This window comes from Diadema setosum, chromosome 16, assembly GCF_964275005.1.
Source record: "Diadema setosum chromosome 16, eeDiaSeto1, whole genome shotgun sequence".
Lineage (NCBI taxonomy): Eukaryota > Metazoa > Echinodermata > Echinoidea > Diadematoida > Diadematidae > Diadema > Diadema setosum.
This window is the reverse complement of record NC_092700.1, coordinates 10915188-10933711: the sequence shown is the minus strand read 5'-3', so window position 1 is coordinate 10933711 and position 18524 is coordinate 10915188. Positions and strand designations below refer to the sequence as shown.

Here is an 18524-nt window from a genome sequence, read left to right as displayed (position 1 = left end):
TGGGACCATGCAGGGAATCGTCTTTCATAGCCAATTACTTAGTATTGGCAAACCTTAAAAGTGTCCTCATCGCCAGGGATCAACAAGCTGGCTTATACATAGAGATTCGTATCTATGACATCAGTCTTTGGTTGTTGTTGTTGTTGGTTTTTTTTTTCACTGCAGACCTGGTAACTGATATTTCAGTCATAGATGCACCTTTCAAAAAACAAACACTTGGAAACCAGACTGCTACCGAACAAGCTTTCTGATTGTGGAAAACAGCCTTTGCTTTGGTAATAACAAAGCTAGCCAACCGTATTTGATCATTCTCCAAAATCATCCATTCAGCTCAGATTGAACCCATGGCAATCACAATTATTTCCTAAAATTCAGGATCCTGTTATCTTGTTACGCTTCCACTTTCAAATGTATGATGCAGTTTGCTCTTCCGACATGTCCTGCACATGCTGACATGCTTTTTCTGGCGCTCTTGACTGCATCTTGATTCAGCAAGATTTTTAAATGAAGTTTATAAAACTGTTCTTATGTCAAAGCCACTACTTCGATAACGTTGGGAGTAGTGATTTAGAAATGTTTAAATCGTCACATTTGATGCATATTATTATGCATAATTCAGTTGTCTTACCGAACAAAAGTTTGTAATAAAGCAGAAAATATAAAGAGATATCACTTATTTTCTCAACAAACCGTCACCGTGACGATTTATTCTAGATAATGTTTTTGATATTCATTTTTTTATATCAACAATACTGATCATTGATTATTTTGATCAACATTTCCATGTTGGTTATTCTTGTCCCTTACTAACATTTCAGAACTATTTTGAAGCACCGAAGTGTTTTTTTTTTTCATCTACAAATGTCAGCAAGGGACATTAAGAGCAGCCTCTGACTTTTGGTTGTTTTGATTGCAGCACACACAAAAAATAGTACCCGACACACACAGCCAAAGCTTGTTTCTCATACATTTTTTGTCAATACAATATCCGGAGAATACTGAATGATCCCTTCTTCGTCATCTAAAAAAAAAAAAAAAAAAAAAAAAAAAAAACAAACAAACATGTTCTCAGTTTTAAAATGTACGTATACGTTTGTATTTCTTGTCGTTGTTTCTTGGCTTTGCAACATCATATTTTAATTCCATTTCTAATATTACAATATAATTGATTTTACTTTTTTCGCAAGTGTTAGCCTGTGTTGCTTTTATTGGGATTATGCCCCATGTTTCTGGAAAGAATGTGAATGTGTAATAACATGAAAATGTGTAATAAAATGCGTAATAAAAGATATGTGAATGAGTAATAAAATGATTTCGACTTCCTTTTTTTTATAACAACTAAATCTTCGAAACTTTTCATGGGTGATATCGTTGCCTTTACCTCGGATTTTCCAAACAGCTTTATGCTGTTATATGCATGTAAAATTCCTCGTGCTTATTCTTTCGTGTGGCATAGATATGTGAACAAAACACATGCGTAATTGTATAATTACTGTATGTTACTTAATGTTTTCAAATACACTTTCAATTGTGTTGTGACTGAATGGCCGGCCCACTCAAACTGTCAAAGGAAACGATGCGTATGAATGGTTGTCACTGTAAAATTAGTAATTTGGTTACCCCCCCCCCCCCCATTTCCCTCGCCATTTAATTCTATTACAGTAAAATGATATACAGAAAGATAAACACACGCACACAAAGTTGTAGTATACATTATTATTCTCGGCTTTGCTTTGTAGCAAATCTTCGAACCCCGATGTACCTTATTCCAACCCTCTTTCGGTCTTTCCTGGTATGCGTATACCTCATTCTTATACCAACCACTAGTTTGTTACGTAAGTTTACCCTCAAAAGGAGACAACGCCCTTTAATAATACACCCCATTCTGGAGGCACGGTTGAGGGTCCGACTGAGAGACTCCCTTTTCTCTTTCTATATTTTTCCCGACCAGTACGGGTGAATGCGTTCCTACAATGCTTCACCTGAAAGTACCATTTTGGATCACGCTTTAGATCAATACCTCGATGTAGAATAGACCGCACATTTAGATCAGCGATTTATCCGTAGTGTCTCCTCACTTAGACAGGTCGTGTCTTACACTGATCAGGTCAGCCCGAGCTCATCATTCGAAGTTTTTTCTCCTTTTCTCTCTGTGTAAATGGGAGATAGATAATATTGTGCATGTGTGCGTGAGAGTGTAGCAGACGTCGTGTCGCCACGTCTTATCGATACTGCCTTGTCCCCGTACATTATGTTTTTTTAAGGGGGAGGAGCTGGACCATCCATGTTCATATTTACGTTGTGACCATGACGCTTGAACGACGTCATTGCCAAGACTGAGCGTTTGTTTTACGACGGACGCTTTGAGCGCAGGAATCCATTCTGGTAACTATTTGCTTCGTCTGAACTGAGTGCTGACGGCAGCTGGAATGCAGTGTTGAATCACACATATCACAGACATCATAATATTTCAGCCGAAAGACATCATGTAAATCCGTTCGGCGTCGTTCGTGTTTACGGTGCAATGAATGAGCGACCATTATTGGTGACACATGAGGAATTCACTCCACATATCAGACTGAACGAGATTCCAGCGTAATAGTCAGAGCACCCACAACTAGCGTGAGTATATTTTATACATCTATAAATGTTGTATATAGAAGTATCTACATATATGCTTTATAACTAACCATGTCGTATTGAAGGACCGCACATGAAAGAGAATAGGCAAAGTGATAGGTGAGTTTAGAGGAGATGAATTCGGGATTAACTCTTGCCTTTATCTTTAAGTAATTCAAGTCCTTTATAGTTTTACGAGAAATAATGTACAACAGCTATACAAGTCTTTTAATTTGGACTAGATTTCTTACATAGTTATTGCTTATAACCACATTCTCTAATATCATCGTGAATCAAACAACAAAATTAATACCTCGTCCCTCAAACGTATGTAATACTACAATTTTGACATGACAAGTTTTATCTTTACTATGCCCACATCACAAACGCATGGCAAGGATGCGTGGGTTCGGCTACATTATATCCACGCCCACATGATGTGGTGCTTGCTTTGCAATAAGGTGTATTTGGGTACAATTTCTTTTCTATCGATATGCCCATAGATAAACACTGTTGAAGATAATATCACGTGAATATTTCAACCTCATGTTGGAAACCATCGACGTTGGTTGCATTTGACAGAGATAGTCATATTACACTGACCAAAATATCATTGACGACGCACGAAATAAGCCAATCGACAAATTTCTCTGTGGTCACCAGAATGGGCGAAACGCTCATTGAATTTCAGGGCATGATAAAAGTGCTGGGATATGATTCTGTTTTATTCTGCTAGGCCTATTCATATGAGACATTCTTCAGAGTATGATAGAAAGACTTGCGAAGCAGGTGGGTATAGCTTTTAAAGCGTCTCATGGGTTTGTGCGCAAGTCTACTTTGGCTTCATCGGGCGCAGGACAGCTCACAGGCTTGCTAAAATCGCTTGTGTGCCTATGTTATATATAGTGTGGCGCTTTCAACCGTATCGGGTGTGGGTTTCCATTCAGTTTACGCCATTATTCTCCAACCTTCAATAACGCCGCCATTCATAGTATAGTACAGTGAACGCAAGGCAAGGCAAGGCAACCACAAACCTTGTGCCAGGTCAGATGGCAACCTGAACTGACAATGTCTTTGTTGAATCAAGGGATATTGGATCAGGACAAGACACAATGAGCAAGTTGCTGAACTAATGAATCTCCAGTTTGGCGTATTTACACTGAGCAAATGACGTAGTCTGCGAAATATAACCCTTCTGGAAACCAAGTTTAACAAAATATTTCAAAATAGAAAATGTGATAATAGGAGGGAAAGAGAACTACACTATGCCCTACTACATTGAACATGGATATGATAACATACCTGTCACAAATATTGTTATCAGTATCGTTCTATGTACTATACATCAATATATTATCATATTATGTTTCAGTATTATCATATATGTTATGTAGAACATAGTATAAATCACCAGTTATATACATGCACATAATACATATTCACCTTTTCAAGTGGGGGAAGTATATTCCCGAGTCCTATAGGGTATAGGGATAGTTGGGGTTGAGTTAGTATGGTTTTAACAGTATAGGAGTCGGTCAAGTATACTAGACGAAAAGCTTCATACGCTGTACACAGTATGAAGTTTTATTTTTATTGTATTAAATTCTATTCAGCAGAAGTGATCTAGAGATCACACTCAGATTGAATTTCTATAGGGACAGTTTTTGGATAAAAATAGATTTGCACAACGCACATTGGCGATCATCAATTTAGGGACACCAGGAACCCTTTCCCATTAGTTATTCAGTGAAGTATATTGATTGAAACAGCTGCATCTATTAATTCTTGAACATGTGAAATGCTCACTAATACTATGTTTATCCCAAGGCGCCTGGGAAACACGCTGTCATGGGGGACAAAACAACAACAACAACAACAACAACAACAACAACAACAACAACAACAACAACAACAAAAGGGTTAAAATTTGATTTGGCAATCTCTTACTGTCTGCTAGTGCGAGTATATGTGGTTCTATCAGCAGGACTTGCCGAAGTTTCGAAAAGAGACAAGAATGCACAAAATCATATTTAGCTTTTAAGAAAATAGTTACAAGGAGAAGTTGCCTATTATAGGGCCTACACACTGTCACGTGGACTGAAAAGAAAAGTTAAGATTTGAATTTGAATGTATACTAAGGGAGGCGAGAAGAACCTCCCTGGTCTCCTAGGTTGTTTTTTATTAGAAGCGTTTGCATAAATTACGAGAAAATATACACTAAATAGGGTGTACGCATTTTGCGAAAAATGACCTCAAATATTCATCCAATCATCTCACAATATTGATAATGAAAAGAGAACGACCCTTCATATTATCACTAAACATTTCTACCTTACGGAGAAGTTTTACGCGAATATGCTTCCTCTTTTTCCAGACGAGTTCTGGTAGGGGCTTACTTGTTACAGACATTTCAAACAGACAAGTCAAGATACAGCAGCAAGACCTTCTGAAAAGCGATATCGATTTCTCTTTGTTATGATTGTGCGAGGAAATCGTGTAAGCACCCAAGAATATAACGGCCAATCATTTCAATTAGTCCCTTGCAACGCGCGCGCAGTCAGTGTCGGTAATTTGAACATTACGTCTCGTTGGACTTATCCTGTTGAACACTCTTCAGAAATGGATTAAGATTTCATCACAGTGTTATGACAAACTTTTTAAGTTCAAGAGATACAGTTAAGGTACTAGTATCTGGTTCGTAGACCATTGCAGATCGTTCCGAACTTCCTGCATGCGTTTATATTTGATAGACATGAAGCGTTATACTTATATCCACCACCCGTAGTATAGGCCCTACGTTACCTGAGGTGTTGTTGAGAATTAATCATCAAATTCTCATCGTAATCATACACTCCTGAGTTCCGAACGCTTTGTACTTCGGACAATATTAATCTATGATGGCTACTACTGCACGTTTCTCTTTCGATTCCAGAAGTATGAGGGACCCAAAGCTGCCGCCCGATGAATACAACAAGAGGCTGCACATCTACGCCGAGACCCCCGGCCTGCAGTTACCGCTGATGGTGCCTGCCTCGGAGAAGGAGCTGAATGTTCCTCCGACAAGTCCAGTTAACTCCGCGGCAGGTGGACAGCAGACCAACCCGTATGCGCGGATTCCTGCCGCGAACTTTGTCGAGGAAGAGGAAGAGGAGGAGGAGAGCGGTGTCGCACCTCCAACGTCGAATGCAGTAGCAGGAGCGTCGTCGTCGTCGTCGTCGTCGTCACAAGCTGTGATTGGAACTCAGGGATCGAAGCCCCGAGATCCGATCTATGCTGAGCTCGCCCACACCAATTCAGAGGACGAACGCGTTGAGCGGATAGGATCTCACGACTCACAAGACACTAGAACAGTGCCTGGTTCTTCGGGTGATGCATCTAACACGACGCCAAATTCAAGGATAGGGAACCATGAAAATGTATCAACGCATGTGAGCTCACGGGGCGACAACGCCCGGAGGAAACACGTGAACAGACCAACATCTCCATTAACCGCAGCATCGAGTTTACCTAGCCCAGGAATTAGACCCACGCAAGGCAGAGCAGAGCAACACACCAAAACGATACGAACTCACACGCGGTTGGACGCCAGTCTGGAGATTCCGTCTACGCCACGGCCGAAGCTGCCGGGTTCCAGCAACAACGAAGACGGCGGCGGGGTGACCCTCATCAAGAAAGTCGATCTCAACCCAGAGAATGATGGTGACGAGGATGAAGTTGACACTGCAGGCATCACCCTCAAGCACGTGAAGACTCTTGAGGATACGGCTTCTGGGCCCCAGGGCGCCGCCAATGACGAAGACCGTGCCCCGATGCCGACCGATCCCGACTTGGATGCGGGAACCGCGCTGCTGAAGAAGAAGCGGCGGTTCCGGCGGAATATGATCATCATCATTTCTTTCCTCATGGTCCTGCTCATCGTCGTGGCAGCCGTCATCATCTCCCTCGTCATCGTCACCAAAGGTATCCTACATTTATTTCTATTCAATCAGCCAATGATAGTTAAATGCATTGCAAAACAAACCACGTGCAGTGTAACGATGTCACTATCATGTGTGCCTGCCTCATTAGTTTTAAATGAAGCCAAATTAACGTTCATTGCTTTAATCTTGTGCTTCAATTAATATCTTTGTAAATTCACCAATCTTACGTCAGTCCAAAACATTTCCCTCTTCGTATTCTCTCCAGTACAGTCTATAAATTGTCCATTGTCATGATTAATAACAATGGTGGCTACACTGAAATGAGAAACAATGTCATCAATGTATAAACTTTTCTTGTTATTGTATGTGAAGAATCGCGACATGAACTTATTTGCATGCGTACGTTTTGATTTGGGGCACTATCATAAAACTTGCCATGAGATACGCCAGAAAAAAAAAAGTCAAAAAAATGACTGTTTGTGAGCCTTATGGTGTAAACGAATGACTAAAATTCATTTAAATCTCATTGCATTGATCACTGAGGGGAAAAACAAAACAAATAAAACTGGTAAACATTTGACATGATCCTGGCGAGCAGAGGATTCTATTTCTAAAAATATGTAGTGTCAAATCTTTTGGTAACGATTGTGACAAATTATCAATATCAGCCAAAAGGCGCGACCTGACATACATGAATATTCTGCAAAATTTATATCCTAATACGTGTACAGTGTATTGTGTTAAACTACGAATGTTTACATGATCATTCAAATGATATCAACGCTCATACGTTGCGTTGCGCGCATTCTAGCCGAAAGTTTTTGGTAAACTTGGATAAGTCCCTGGGGGTAAGTTCATCACTATTTTCATTCATTCATTCATTCATTCATTCATTCATTCATTCATTCATTCATTCATTCATTCGTTTTGTTTTTATCATCAGCACACTCATGAAACACCCATCGCTGTCACACTAATCATATCAATCATTACCGGAAAAATGAGCATAAAGAATCAATTATGAAACAAAATAATCGAAATGAAACAAAATGTTTGCATTAAAACAAATCATATCACATAACTAACACAATGTATTCTTATGCACATAGTGGCCTAACTAATAAACGTTTCATTTTCGAGCACAGTTGTCCATTTGCAACATCATGTGAATCGCTTGATAATATCAACCTTACTTGGTAACAAATTTACGCATTTTAGATTAGCGTCTGTCTAATTATCTCTGAGCTCTGAGTTACGGTCATTTAGATCTAAATTCTGCAATTATGGGGAAATATTTGTAGGGAAGTTTATTCTGATCTGGGGGACTTAACATTCCAAAGGTCTGTGAGCTGAGGAAAACGTCCCTTTTGCATGAAGCTCTATAGTAACTGCTTCAATGCGATGCTATATATACGCTCTATAAATGTCATGGGATCTTGTAGTGCTCTTGATCTCTCAGTCTGTCACATGAAATCTGTGGTAATGATGTTATAGACCAGTTTGTAATTCCACTTTGCGCATGAGCAGAAAAAAGGTCATTTGTACCAACAGGCATTTTGGTTTGTAAATTCACTGAGATAAGCATCTGTGATGCGATGATTGTTCATGTGATCCTTATCTAATGGTACGTTCCCACTGCCGATCAGATCAACTCGACCAATCCCGATCAAGCTTTTTTGGCCTGGTCGGGCTCGCTCGGCATTGGTATTCGGGGTCGATCTACCTTGATCGGCATCGCTCCTGCTTCCTTCACGATAATTTTGGACATGTCCAAAATATTCGAGTAGGAAGCCCGAACACCAACAGCTCGGGTAGTGATCGAGAAGAGATCGAGCTGATCGGGAATCGGTCGTATAGAAATCTAGTGTGGTCGGGACCGATTTTTCCCCGAGCTCAGTTCCCGATCATCTCGAGTTATACTCGAATGCTACACGATTGATTTCAGATCATCTCGATCCAGGATTCATCAGTTTCATGAATAACTCGACCGCTACACGACCGATACAGGACTGCTGTCGATTGATACTCGACTAAACTCGATCATGCTTCGACCGGCACTCGATCAAATACCGAGCACTTTTTGACAGTGCTTGCAGCAGGTGCAGACGTACTGTCTTAACACTCATTTATTGTTCATGAAAAATATAAGCAGTCCTTGGTCACGTTAAAAAGTTAAATGTCGTCAGTATCTTCAGCCACTCCTGGCCCACTGAAGAAAAGGAAAGGGCCACGAAGAGAGAAAAGACAACAAATCCTAAACAGCAGACATGGCAGAATTAGACTTTCCAGACAACAATTTCAAAAGAAAGAAAGGAAACACGACTGAAACTGAGAAAAATTCGGTATTCTGGCAATAAGCCAGTTCGGAGTTAGCTCATGGGCACATTGGTACGAATGACCTTTCTTTTTTCTCAGTTGGTTAGGGGCACTTCACTCGTTTTCAGAGCAACATTATGCATAAGCTTTACGTAACAATTTATGGGATTCATCAATCCCGTTCAAACAAAGAATGAACTTGCGTAGACCAGATGAGCAGAATGATTTGTCAATTCACACTTGAGAAAGCATCCATTTCATTATTTTGCATTAGATGTATTGACAATCGCTTTCTATTGATATTGCCAAATACCACTTTTGCTGACAGGTGGATGTGCTGGCAAGCGGCATTTATAAGGATTACATGAATAATCATTACATGACAGATGCTTATCCCAGTATATTTAAAAACCAACATGCCTGTTGGTCCGAATGACCTTGTTTCTGCTCATGCGCAAAGTGGAACTCCGAACTGGCTTATATGACTGTAATGTGAAAACTGTTTCTTGAATTCTTTTGCTAGCTTGTCTGTTTCAAAGTTGAAGTTGATTACGTTGATATAAAATCTATTTCTTACGCTGACGTGTCAAAACAGTAGTTGTAACTTCGATTCATAAATGCTCAGTGACTTACTTTACTTTTATTTACGTAGATATTACACTTTTGCTTCGCTTAATAATGTTATTTTTTTATTGAGAGTTGTATGTACATTGCTTGAAGTCCACCTTGATATCCATTGGCTGGGATGAGTTGACAAAAAAAAAAACAAAAAAACAACCAAGATTTTCATCATTTTTGCTAATGTAAAATGTTGTATTGTTTTAATTTTCATAATAATGTACTCTGTTCCACATATCAGCACACTTCATGAATTTATAAATTAATGTGATACATGCATTTTCTTTTACACACTCTTGGGCTTTTATACTTTATCAATGAATACATACATATTTTTCATTCACTTTTTCATTCTTAAATAATGAGAACAACAATGACAAAGATAACACGACTCAATAGGGTTGTAGAACAGTCATTTTTAACTCTATATAATGGTGCATTTATGGGCATATAGGCCTATGTTTCATTTCAGACCAAATTAATTTCAGCCCACCTATATGTAATGCACTTACGAAGCGTGGCGGTGTAACATTTTTTTTTTTTTTTTTTTAATGAGATATCAAACTTTGATTTACTATTCTTCACATCCAATACAAATATTGAATGTATAATATGAATGAACCTATTAAAATATGGTGTCCCGGCAGACAGAGTGCTACAAAACTGTCTCTTATTTAAAAATGTATGAGCGACTGAATGAAATCTTTACATTATTCAATAGGAAAAAAAAAAAAACCCTCAAATTCTATTTGACACAATGATAATCAATCTTCGTGCAGGCGCTTTGATCTCCATGAAAATTTGTGATTTACAAAATCTGTAACTTTTGGGCATTGATATCCTCCTTGACTGAGCGATAGTGAAGCCGTAAAAACTGATAACGAATGCGTCCAAAATAACGACTGAAAACGGATAAAATGAATGAATGCAAGTGAATGCATTTTTTTTGGTACCTTTTTGAGTGGCTCACAAACAGAGTGATCAGTCTTAATCATCGTTTTTCAGGAAAAATGACTATAGAATCGAAACACCTGCGCGAGAATTGATGATTGTGGTTTCAAAATAGGAAGTGTTCTTCTATCAACTATAGGTTTTGCTGGCCAATTTCGCACTTTTGTCAGTCCAGTTCCTAATTGCTGCATTCAATTTAGCAAAATATAGCATAGATGACATGTTCGGTAGTTCAATTTTATGATCTCTTCATTCAAATGCATTTTGGAGCATTCAAATTACCTTTAGCCTCATTCTAATTAACACTTTTTCAATTGAAATTCGTAAAACAAGCACCATTTCGTTATTCGTTCATTCAGTTTAGAATGATATAGTCACGTGATCACGGGCATGCTGCTCTCGTTCATTCAAATTCATTTTTGGCAATCAATTTAACATCTTTTGCAGTCAATTTAGCACGCAAGTTTATGGTTTGGTTCTTTCCTTATTTTTTTTAACATAGTTATTGTTTTCCAAGCGTCATTACATTTCATATTTTCGTACTCATTTTAGACATTTTGGCAACATTTTTTTTTTTCTTTAATGTGCTTAGTGACTCTTCAAGTCCGAAGATAATGCAACATGTGCATGGCCACAACTTATCTCGCCGTTGAGCGCTTTATTCCGTGTGTCGGCCAGTTCTAGGAAGTTAAGGTTATGATCATCAAATATTCCTATAAACCTTTTTTCTGTCCCCTTGAGAAAATTGTAATACATGTGTATCTAACTTGTGCCGTCATGACTGGAAGATGATAAAGTTAAACTATATAATAGTGTTGGTACATGTAGGCCTAAAATGGCATGTATGAAAGAAAAGGGGCGTTACAGAACAGCAGACTCGAGTAATGGTCAAAAATACGATACTTTTACTGCTTAACAGTGCGTGGATGAAACAATAAGTCACATACAAATACGCGTTTAAATGTTATCAACTTTTCAAAAAAGAAAAACATGACATTAATTTGAATGAGCATGTTAGGAATTTGACTGCCCATATGCGAAATTAAATGACTGATGTACCCCTTTCGCCAGTGCTGGCGATTTTGAATGACTGAAGAGCACGTGCCAATTTGAATGCCCGTTTTACGAATTCGAAAGGCACATTATACAAATCTCATGGATCGGAATGCTAATTGAACGAGCAACTTGCAATTTTGAATGACAGAATGTGCAGTGACGAAAATTTCGCTAAATTGAATGAACCTTTTATCAAATGGCCTGACAAAAGTGCGAAATATTGGCCGGGAAAACCTATACCAAAGATAATCATTTCTTTCGTTCATTCATGCTTTTGCAATTAATAGTCAGTTTTATAGCACTCTTTTGGGCCACGCCGTATGCAGGTATAAATACTGAGTTGTCTCATATAACCAAACGAATAATTGTAACCAATTCTTCTTTCACTCGATCACTGTACGAACCTGCCGACCCGTTCGATGCAAGATCTTACACAGATCGTGTCATGTCGAGCTGGTCTAAGAAGTCTAGTAGAAATCGAGTATTGACCGTGTAGCGATCGTGTATTGATTGTGTGTAGATCGGGATGTTCGAGTAGAGATCTATGTGGTTGTCGAGGAGAGATTCTGGAGATGTCGAGAATGGTCGGGTGTGGATCGTACAAGATCGAATAGCGGTCGGGAAGGGATCGTGTTGAAGGACGATCGAGCATTTGGTCGGGATTGCTCTGGTAAAAATAGGTCATCGGGATTGATCTCGCTTGATCGAGTTGATCTGATCGGCAGTGGGAACGGGGTATAAATGGTGCTTGCCAGCACATCCACCTGACAGCAAGAATGGTATTTCGCCGAAAAAAAAGGAAATAGACTGTTATTGCATTCAATACAAAACAATGAAATGGATGCCTGCTAAATTGTCAACTGATAGAGTATTCTGATCACCTGATCTAAACGCAAGTTCGTTCTTTGTTTGAACATGAATTCCATACATTGTTACGTCGGGCAAGCGTATGCATTATACCGCTTTGAAAACGAGTGAAGTGCCTCACCAACTGAGAAAAAAAAAAGAAAGAAAGGTAATTTGTACCAATAGGCGTTTTCACATCAGTCCGATAAAAATCCAAGCTCGAGATATATTTCGCGATCGCAAATTAGCACGCTATTTCATTTCCTTTCACATCAGCCCGAACATTATCAAATAGCGCGCTATATAAGTTCGCATTAATTATCCTGCTATTTCGGAAATTTCCCGAGTTGGACTCGAGAAATTTTCTCAATCAATTTTTTAGCGCGCTAATTTGTTTTCACATTATCAAATAGCGCGCTATTTCGTGATCGGGTTAATTTCCCAAGTCAGAAAATAGCGCGCTATTTCGAAACATCGGGCTGATGTGAAAACGCTGTGTACATGAGCTAATTACGAACTGGCTACGTTCACACACGTTTGCGGTCACAATGCACGCGCAGCAGCTGAACAAATTTCATGTCTTCAATGTGAACAATGGCCATCAACCATGCATGAAGAGAGAAATCAGAGCTGTTAGAAATGCCGACAGCAAATATAATGGCCATGGATTAGCCCCCTCCGACGAGGCAAACATTGAAGATAATTCATACGGAGAATTCTGGGGTTCCTCTTATTTAAAAACTTACTGGTTTCACTTACACGCAAGTATAGTACGCATTATACCTGTATGCAATGGACTTTGAACATCGTTGTCTGGATAAAAGATTTGCCCTATACACGACTCCATGCTAGCATAGTTCAAATGGCAAGAATTTAATGAGGTGAGATGTTACCGTGAAATCAAATGGTCCGTCTTACGTATTAAAGCTAACACACACACACGCACACACATACGCACACACACATACGCACACACACACACGCACACACACACACATACACACACTCACGTAAAAGACAGGACAGAATGTTTCAAAAGATCGAGAGGCGACAGAAAAGTAGAACCAAACTGTGCTGAATTACTGTAAATTGAACTAATGTCCCTCGAGAACCGAGAAGGGACATTATAACACGAAAGAAAGGAACGAAAAGTGAACCTCTGCTCGCCAGCGTGGGAAGGAGGGAAAAATAAAGAGAGGGAAGATTTTTATATAAACATTGGATCCTGACGTCATGTTTAAGGTCCTTATTCTCTGATTTTATTGTTTTCAATATCATTTTCGCGTTGGAGATTTCTCCACAAATCTCCCAATTCAGGGGATTTTGTTCATGATTGTCCACAAACACCAAGGAAGTATATTTGCTCAGACGATATCAAAAGATAACCACATCATCTTAAGACGTGTCTTCAGCAACAAATCAGAATAAGGTTATATCTATAGGACGCGACTGATATGAAATATCAGACTCGACTAATATACTCTTCTTTGGGTGCACTTTTAGTGTGCATTGTATTTAAATTATTCAAGATTATAACAATACACTATCTCATTTTCCCAAGGTATTACATCTCAGGTTCTCATTAACCAGTTGGGGATCCTTAGATATCTTGTTTTGTTGTTGTTGTTTTTTTCTTCGAGGCAGATTAGTTCCTGCCTCACAAAAAGTTGTCATACATATTCATGGACCTTTGGTTAAGACACTGTAAGAGCTGACTCGAAGCTTTACAGTGCCATAATAATTCTATACAAATGAACTGTCCTAACCCATCTAAATATTTTCTTCAAGAAATTATCTTGTTTGTATACTGCAAATTTTCCAGCCTTATATAACTTATCAGTAGGTCCGATGGGAAAATATGACGAATGATGAAAAAGCAGAATATCACACTGACGAACAAACCGAAAAAATATAATGCACTGCAAGTTCTTTACGCGAAGATTTCAAAGAACGCATGAAAAAAAAAAAAAAAATCAGTGGATTTCAGTCAGTTAGAGAAATAAATACTGATCAATCCACATATACTCTGAATGGGTGTTTCACTGTTCCTCCCGAAAAGAAAAGAAACAAAATAATATTGGTTTCCTTTCATTTTCCTTTCGTTCGTTTGTAAATATTATTATCCTTCATTTGACATATTGTTCATTGCCTTGCATTTGCGTTGTGAGATGCAAGCATTACCAATACGTTTACGTCAACACAGTTGATCATTTTTCGTTGGCAATGAGTGGATCTACTTTAAAACACTTGCTCTGATCATAATGTGTATTGAAACATGCTCTTATTTTTCCACAACAACAGGTTAAGAGCTTCACGGAGCTGCAGAATCGCATAGTCCAGTGGTGCTGACCAGCCGGGCAGCCAACCACGGCAGATCGGACAATGCCATAACAGCCATACTGCAGGTCAAGATGATCGCGACCCGACAGCCAGCCGCGTTCAGGAGGAACAGGATGTGACGACGCTCGACGGGGTCGGTCTCATAGCGATGGTGTGCACGAACGAACCACCACATGTCGTGTTGTGATTGCCTCAGTATCAATACGGTTTCGATGAAGGGCTGACAAGAGAAAAGAGAAGGAACAGGGTTCAAACTCTTTCTCATGAATTAAATTCCATAACTTTCCATGACCTTTTTAGCCACTATTCCATGACCTTTCCATGCTTTCACACATTTTTGTTTTTAAACACATTAGACTGAAAATTTGATCTCAAATCAAAGCGAAGCAACTTTAGGGAATACACACACATCTCACACAAACAACAGATAAACTTCTATAATTTTCGCAATTCCATGACTTTCCGTGACATTTTGATGGAAATATCAGTTTTTCATGACTTTCAAGGCCTGGAAAAAGACTAGGCCAAATTTCATGACTTTCCAGGTTTTCCATGACCTGTATGAACCCTGAGGAAGTGATGGAGGGAGAGAGAGGAAGAGATAGAGATGAAGAGTAGGTGAGAGAGAGAGATAGAAAGGGGGAAAGAAAGAGAGAAGAGAGGAACATATACAGGGAGAGGAATGAAATGCGAGAAAGATCAATTTCTATGTTCCTTTGACCTTCATTCAGTGTCATACTCACGCTTAAGACATTTCCTAACTACAGTGTATTATATCAAAACAAATTTCCATGAAAAATCCATTATCATTAATATTCATTTATGTTGTTATACGCATAAGTTGTCAGTAAAATGCTAGGTTGTTTCTTGTCAAACACTTCAAGCGAGATATGCATGACCTATAAAATGACGAAAGTTAGGTTCTATATGACGACCAATCGAGTCTTATTTGTGTGTATATCATCCACGCAACTAAGTGAATTAAAGAAAATTTCAATATTCAGTTCACCTTGTTGCTATTTATTTTTGTCAAGAGTTGCATCAACATTTAATTTGATTATATTACCAAACCGTGATTCTACCTGTCAGATCGTAATCTCCGTTTCAAAGTGGCAAGGTATATCAATAAGTCGCCGTTCTGATTGGACAACAGTTTCTGAAAACGGTCTAAACTATAAAAAAAAAAAAAAAATCCAATCCGTTTTATAGTAGTGTTCTGAGTGCTTTTATTGTTTATTGTCTGACTGGACAAATTAATTGTGTTTTTTTTTTTCTCGAAACGTTACTGTTCTACCACGTCTATCACAGAATGATAGCTCTGTAAATTTAGTAAAGGTATATATTCCAGGCTTAAAGTCATAATCCAAAAGAAATTACCTGTTTGGAAATTCGTATTTTCTGACTCCAGAGCCGCTCATGATGTTTACAGGATGTTAAGCTATTTGTGTGTAAGATACATTGCATAATGGCCTTGGAAAGGTTGGAGTCTCAGGGGATAGTTACACGTATTTTGAAATAATGTACATGTATGTATAATGCTAACTTTGTCAGAGAGATGTTATTTCGTGAATGTCTTTAAATAATGACTAAGTATTTACTGCATTTTCGATAGACATTTTGAAATAACAGTAGATATGACAGAGGAGATTGTGCAGCATACACAATATTATATTTCTGAATATTACCAGGTTTGTTGCCACAATTACTCGGGTATGAGAAAAAAAAAGATTATCAGGTGATGGCATGTTATCTTGCACACCAATTTACGATAAATTCCTGAAATTGCGTCTTGCGAGCGATTGAAGATACCCTTGAAATACCATACTGGAGAAAGTGATGTGTATTGCATAATAATTGGGTATACCTTCCAAGTCTTATATATACATATATATATATATATATATATATATATATATATATATATATATATATATATATATATTAATAAACTGACATCATCCCAGTTTATTGAATACATGTATTTAGATGGCATACCAGTCATATTATTACCTCGTCCACTGTTTTCACGGTTATGGAAACAACGGTTAGAAACATGTTTGTTGTTGTTGACTATCAAACTGTAAATACGAGAGAGCTGACTAATATTCTACCTTGTGTATCTAATGCTGCAAAGAAATGTCGAATCTCATTAGATATAATGAGTTTATCTTCATACAATGATACGGTACATGAATATCTTGCAAAAACATTACTTATATTATGATAGTGTAGTACATTTATAACGAGACATATAGCTTTATACACATTATGATTAAAACATTTTCTAGACGTAACTAAATTGTGGTAGAACATTTTCCTGCCTCATTACTCTTTATATTGCTGTTTGTTATACGGATCTCAATATACTTTATTATGATAGATATTTTGTTCTACATTGTTCATCTTCTGACTCATAGCAACTCCACTAACTTTTTCTGTGACAATCGGCACTCTTAAGCAAAGACAAGGGTTTAATTTTCATGAATATTCTATTCCCATACTGATCATGTGTGTGACCTGTGCCTGTCAAAATTAATGAAGTGCCTTTCCTCAATACCTTGAGATACCTATTATGTATGATTGTATATATACATACATATATATATACACATACATATTTTTTATATGTATATATATATATATATATATAAATTGCTCTGTTGTATCTCTCTAACTGAAGTTCTTACGCAACGAAGACATCTTGCGTGGTATACTGTCAATGTCACTTGATTATTTCAGATCCTGTCCAGAGGTAATAGACCAGTTCGTAATTCCACTTTGCGCATGAGCGGAAAAAGGTGTTTGTACCAACAGGCACGTTGGTTTGTAAATTCACTGCAATAAGCATCTGTGATGTGATGATTATTTATGTGATCCTTACAAATAGTGCTTGCGTCCACCAGACAGTAAGCCTGGTATTTGACAGTATCAACAGAAATGATAATCTTGATACATTAATGGAAAACAATGAAATGTGGCTTTTCAAGGTGTTAATTGACAGATTGTTCTGGTCGACTGCATTCCGCGAGTTTATTCCTTGTTTGAACACGAATTCAATAGATTGTAACGTCGTGCAAGCAAGCTCATGCATTGTGTTGCTTTCAGAACAAATGAAGTGTCTTCTTAAAACAGACCCAAAAAAGACGTCATTTGTACCAATGAACACAATGAACTAATTATGAAGTGGCTTAATTTGAACCAATGAACACAACGAGATAATACGAACTGGCTTATCATGTAATCCATCATTTCATATATTTCGATGAATACTTCTGCACTTTTCATGGAAATATTGAACAACGCTTCCTTCACAGGGAAATAAAAATATATACATGTGAAATTAATGCTATATTGTCTTCTCTGCTCTTATTCATGTCACTTCTGAAAAAAGATTACAATGCGTACAGGCTAAAATGTTCCATGAATACACGTTTTCTTTTTATAGTTAATGCGCGTCTATAATGAGTGTGTAGTATAATAATTGTGCAATTATTGTAGTAGTAATAGTAGTAGTAGTAATGGTAGCAGTAGTAGCAGTAGTAGTAGTAGCAGTAGTAATAGTAGTAGTAGTAGTAGTAGTAATAGTAATAGTAGTAGTAGTAGTAGCAGTAGTAGTAGTATTAACAGTAGTAGTAGTAGTAGTAGTAGTAGTAGTAGAAGTAATAGTAGTAGTAGTAGTAGTAGTAGTAGTAGTAGTAGTAGCAGTAGCAGTAGTAGTAGTAGTAGTAGAAGTAATAGTAGTAGTAGTAGTAGTAGTAGTAGTAGTAGTAGTAGTATTAGCAGTAGCAGTAGTAGTAGTAGAAGAAGAAAAAGTATTATTATAGTAGAAGCAGTAATAGTGTAACTAGTAGTAGCAGC

General features: G+C 37.9%; 1 protein-coding gene across 1 annotated transcript; it reads left to right on the top strand.

Moving 5' to 3' along the window:
• Window positions 1–5555: 5555 nt before the first annotated feature.
• Window positions 5556–14897, top strand: LOC140240292 (uncharacterized). Its single transcript, XM_072320076.1, has 2 exons — window positions 5556–6579; window positions 14628–14897. The coding sequence occupies exons 1-2, from the start codon at window positions 5556–5558 to the stop codon at window positions 14630–14632; spliced, it is 1029 nt and encodes a 342-aa protein (XP_072176177.1). The 3' UTR covers window positions 14633–14897.
• The last annotated feature ends 3627 nt before the right edge of the window (window positions 14898–18524 follow it).

Bases quoted from the DNA above. Each gene is read 5' to 3' on its own strand.
- LOC140240292 (XM_072320076.1), top strand. From the start codon at position 5,556: ATGAGGGACCCAAAGCTGCCGCCCGATGAATACAACAAGAGGCTGCAC.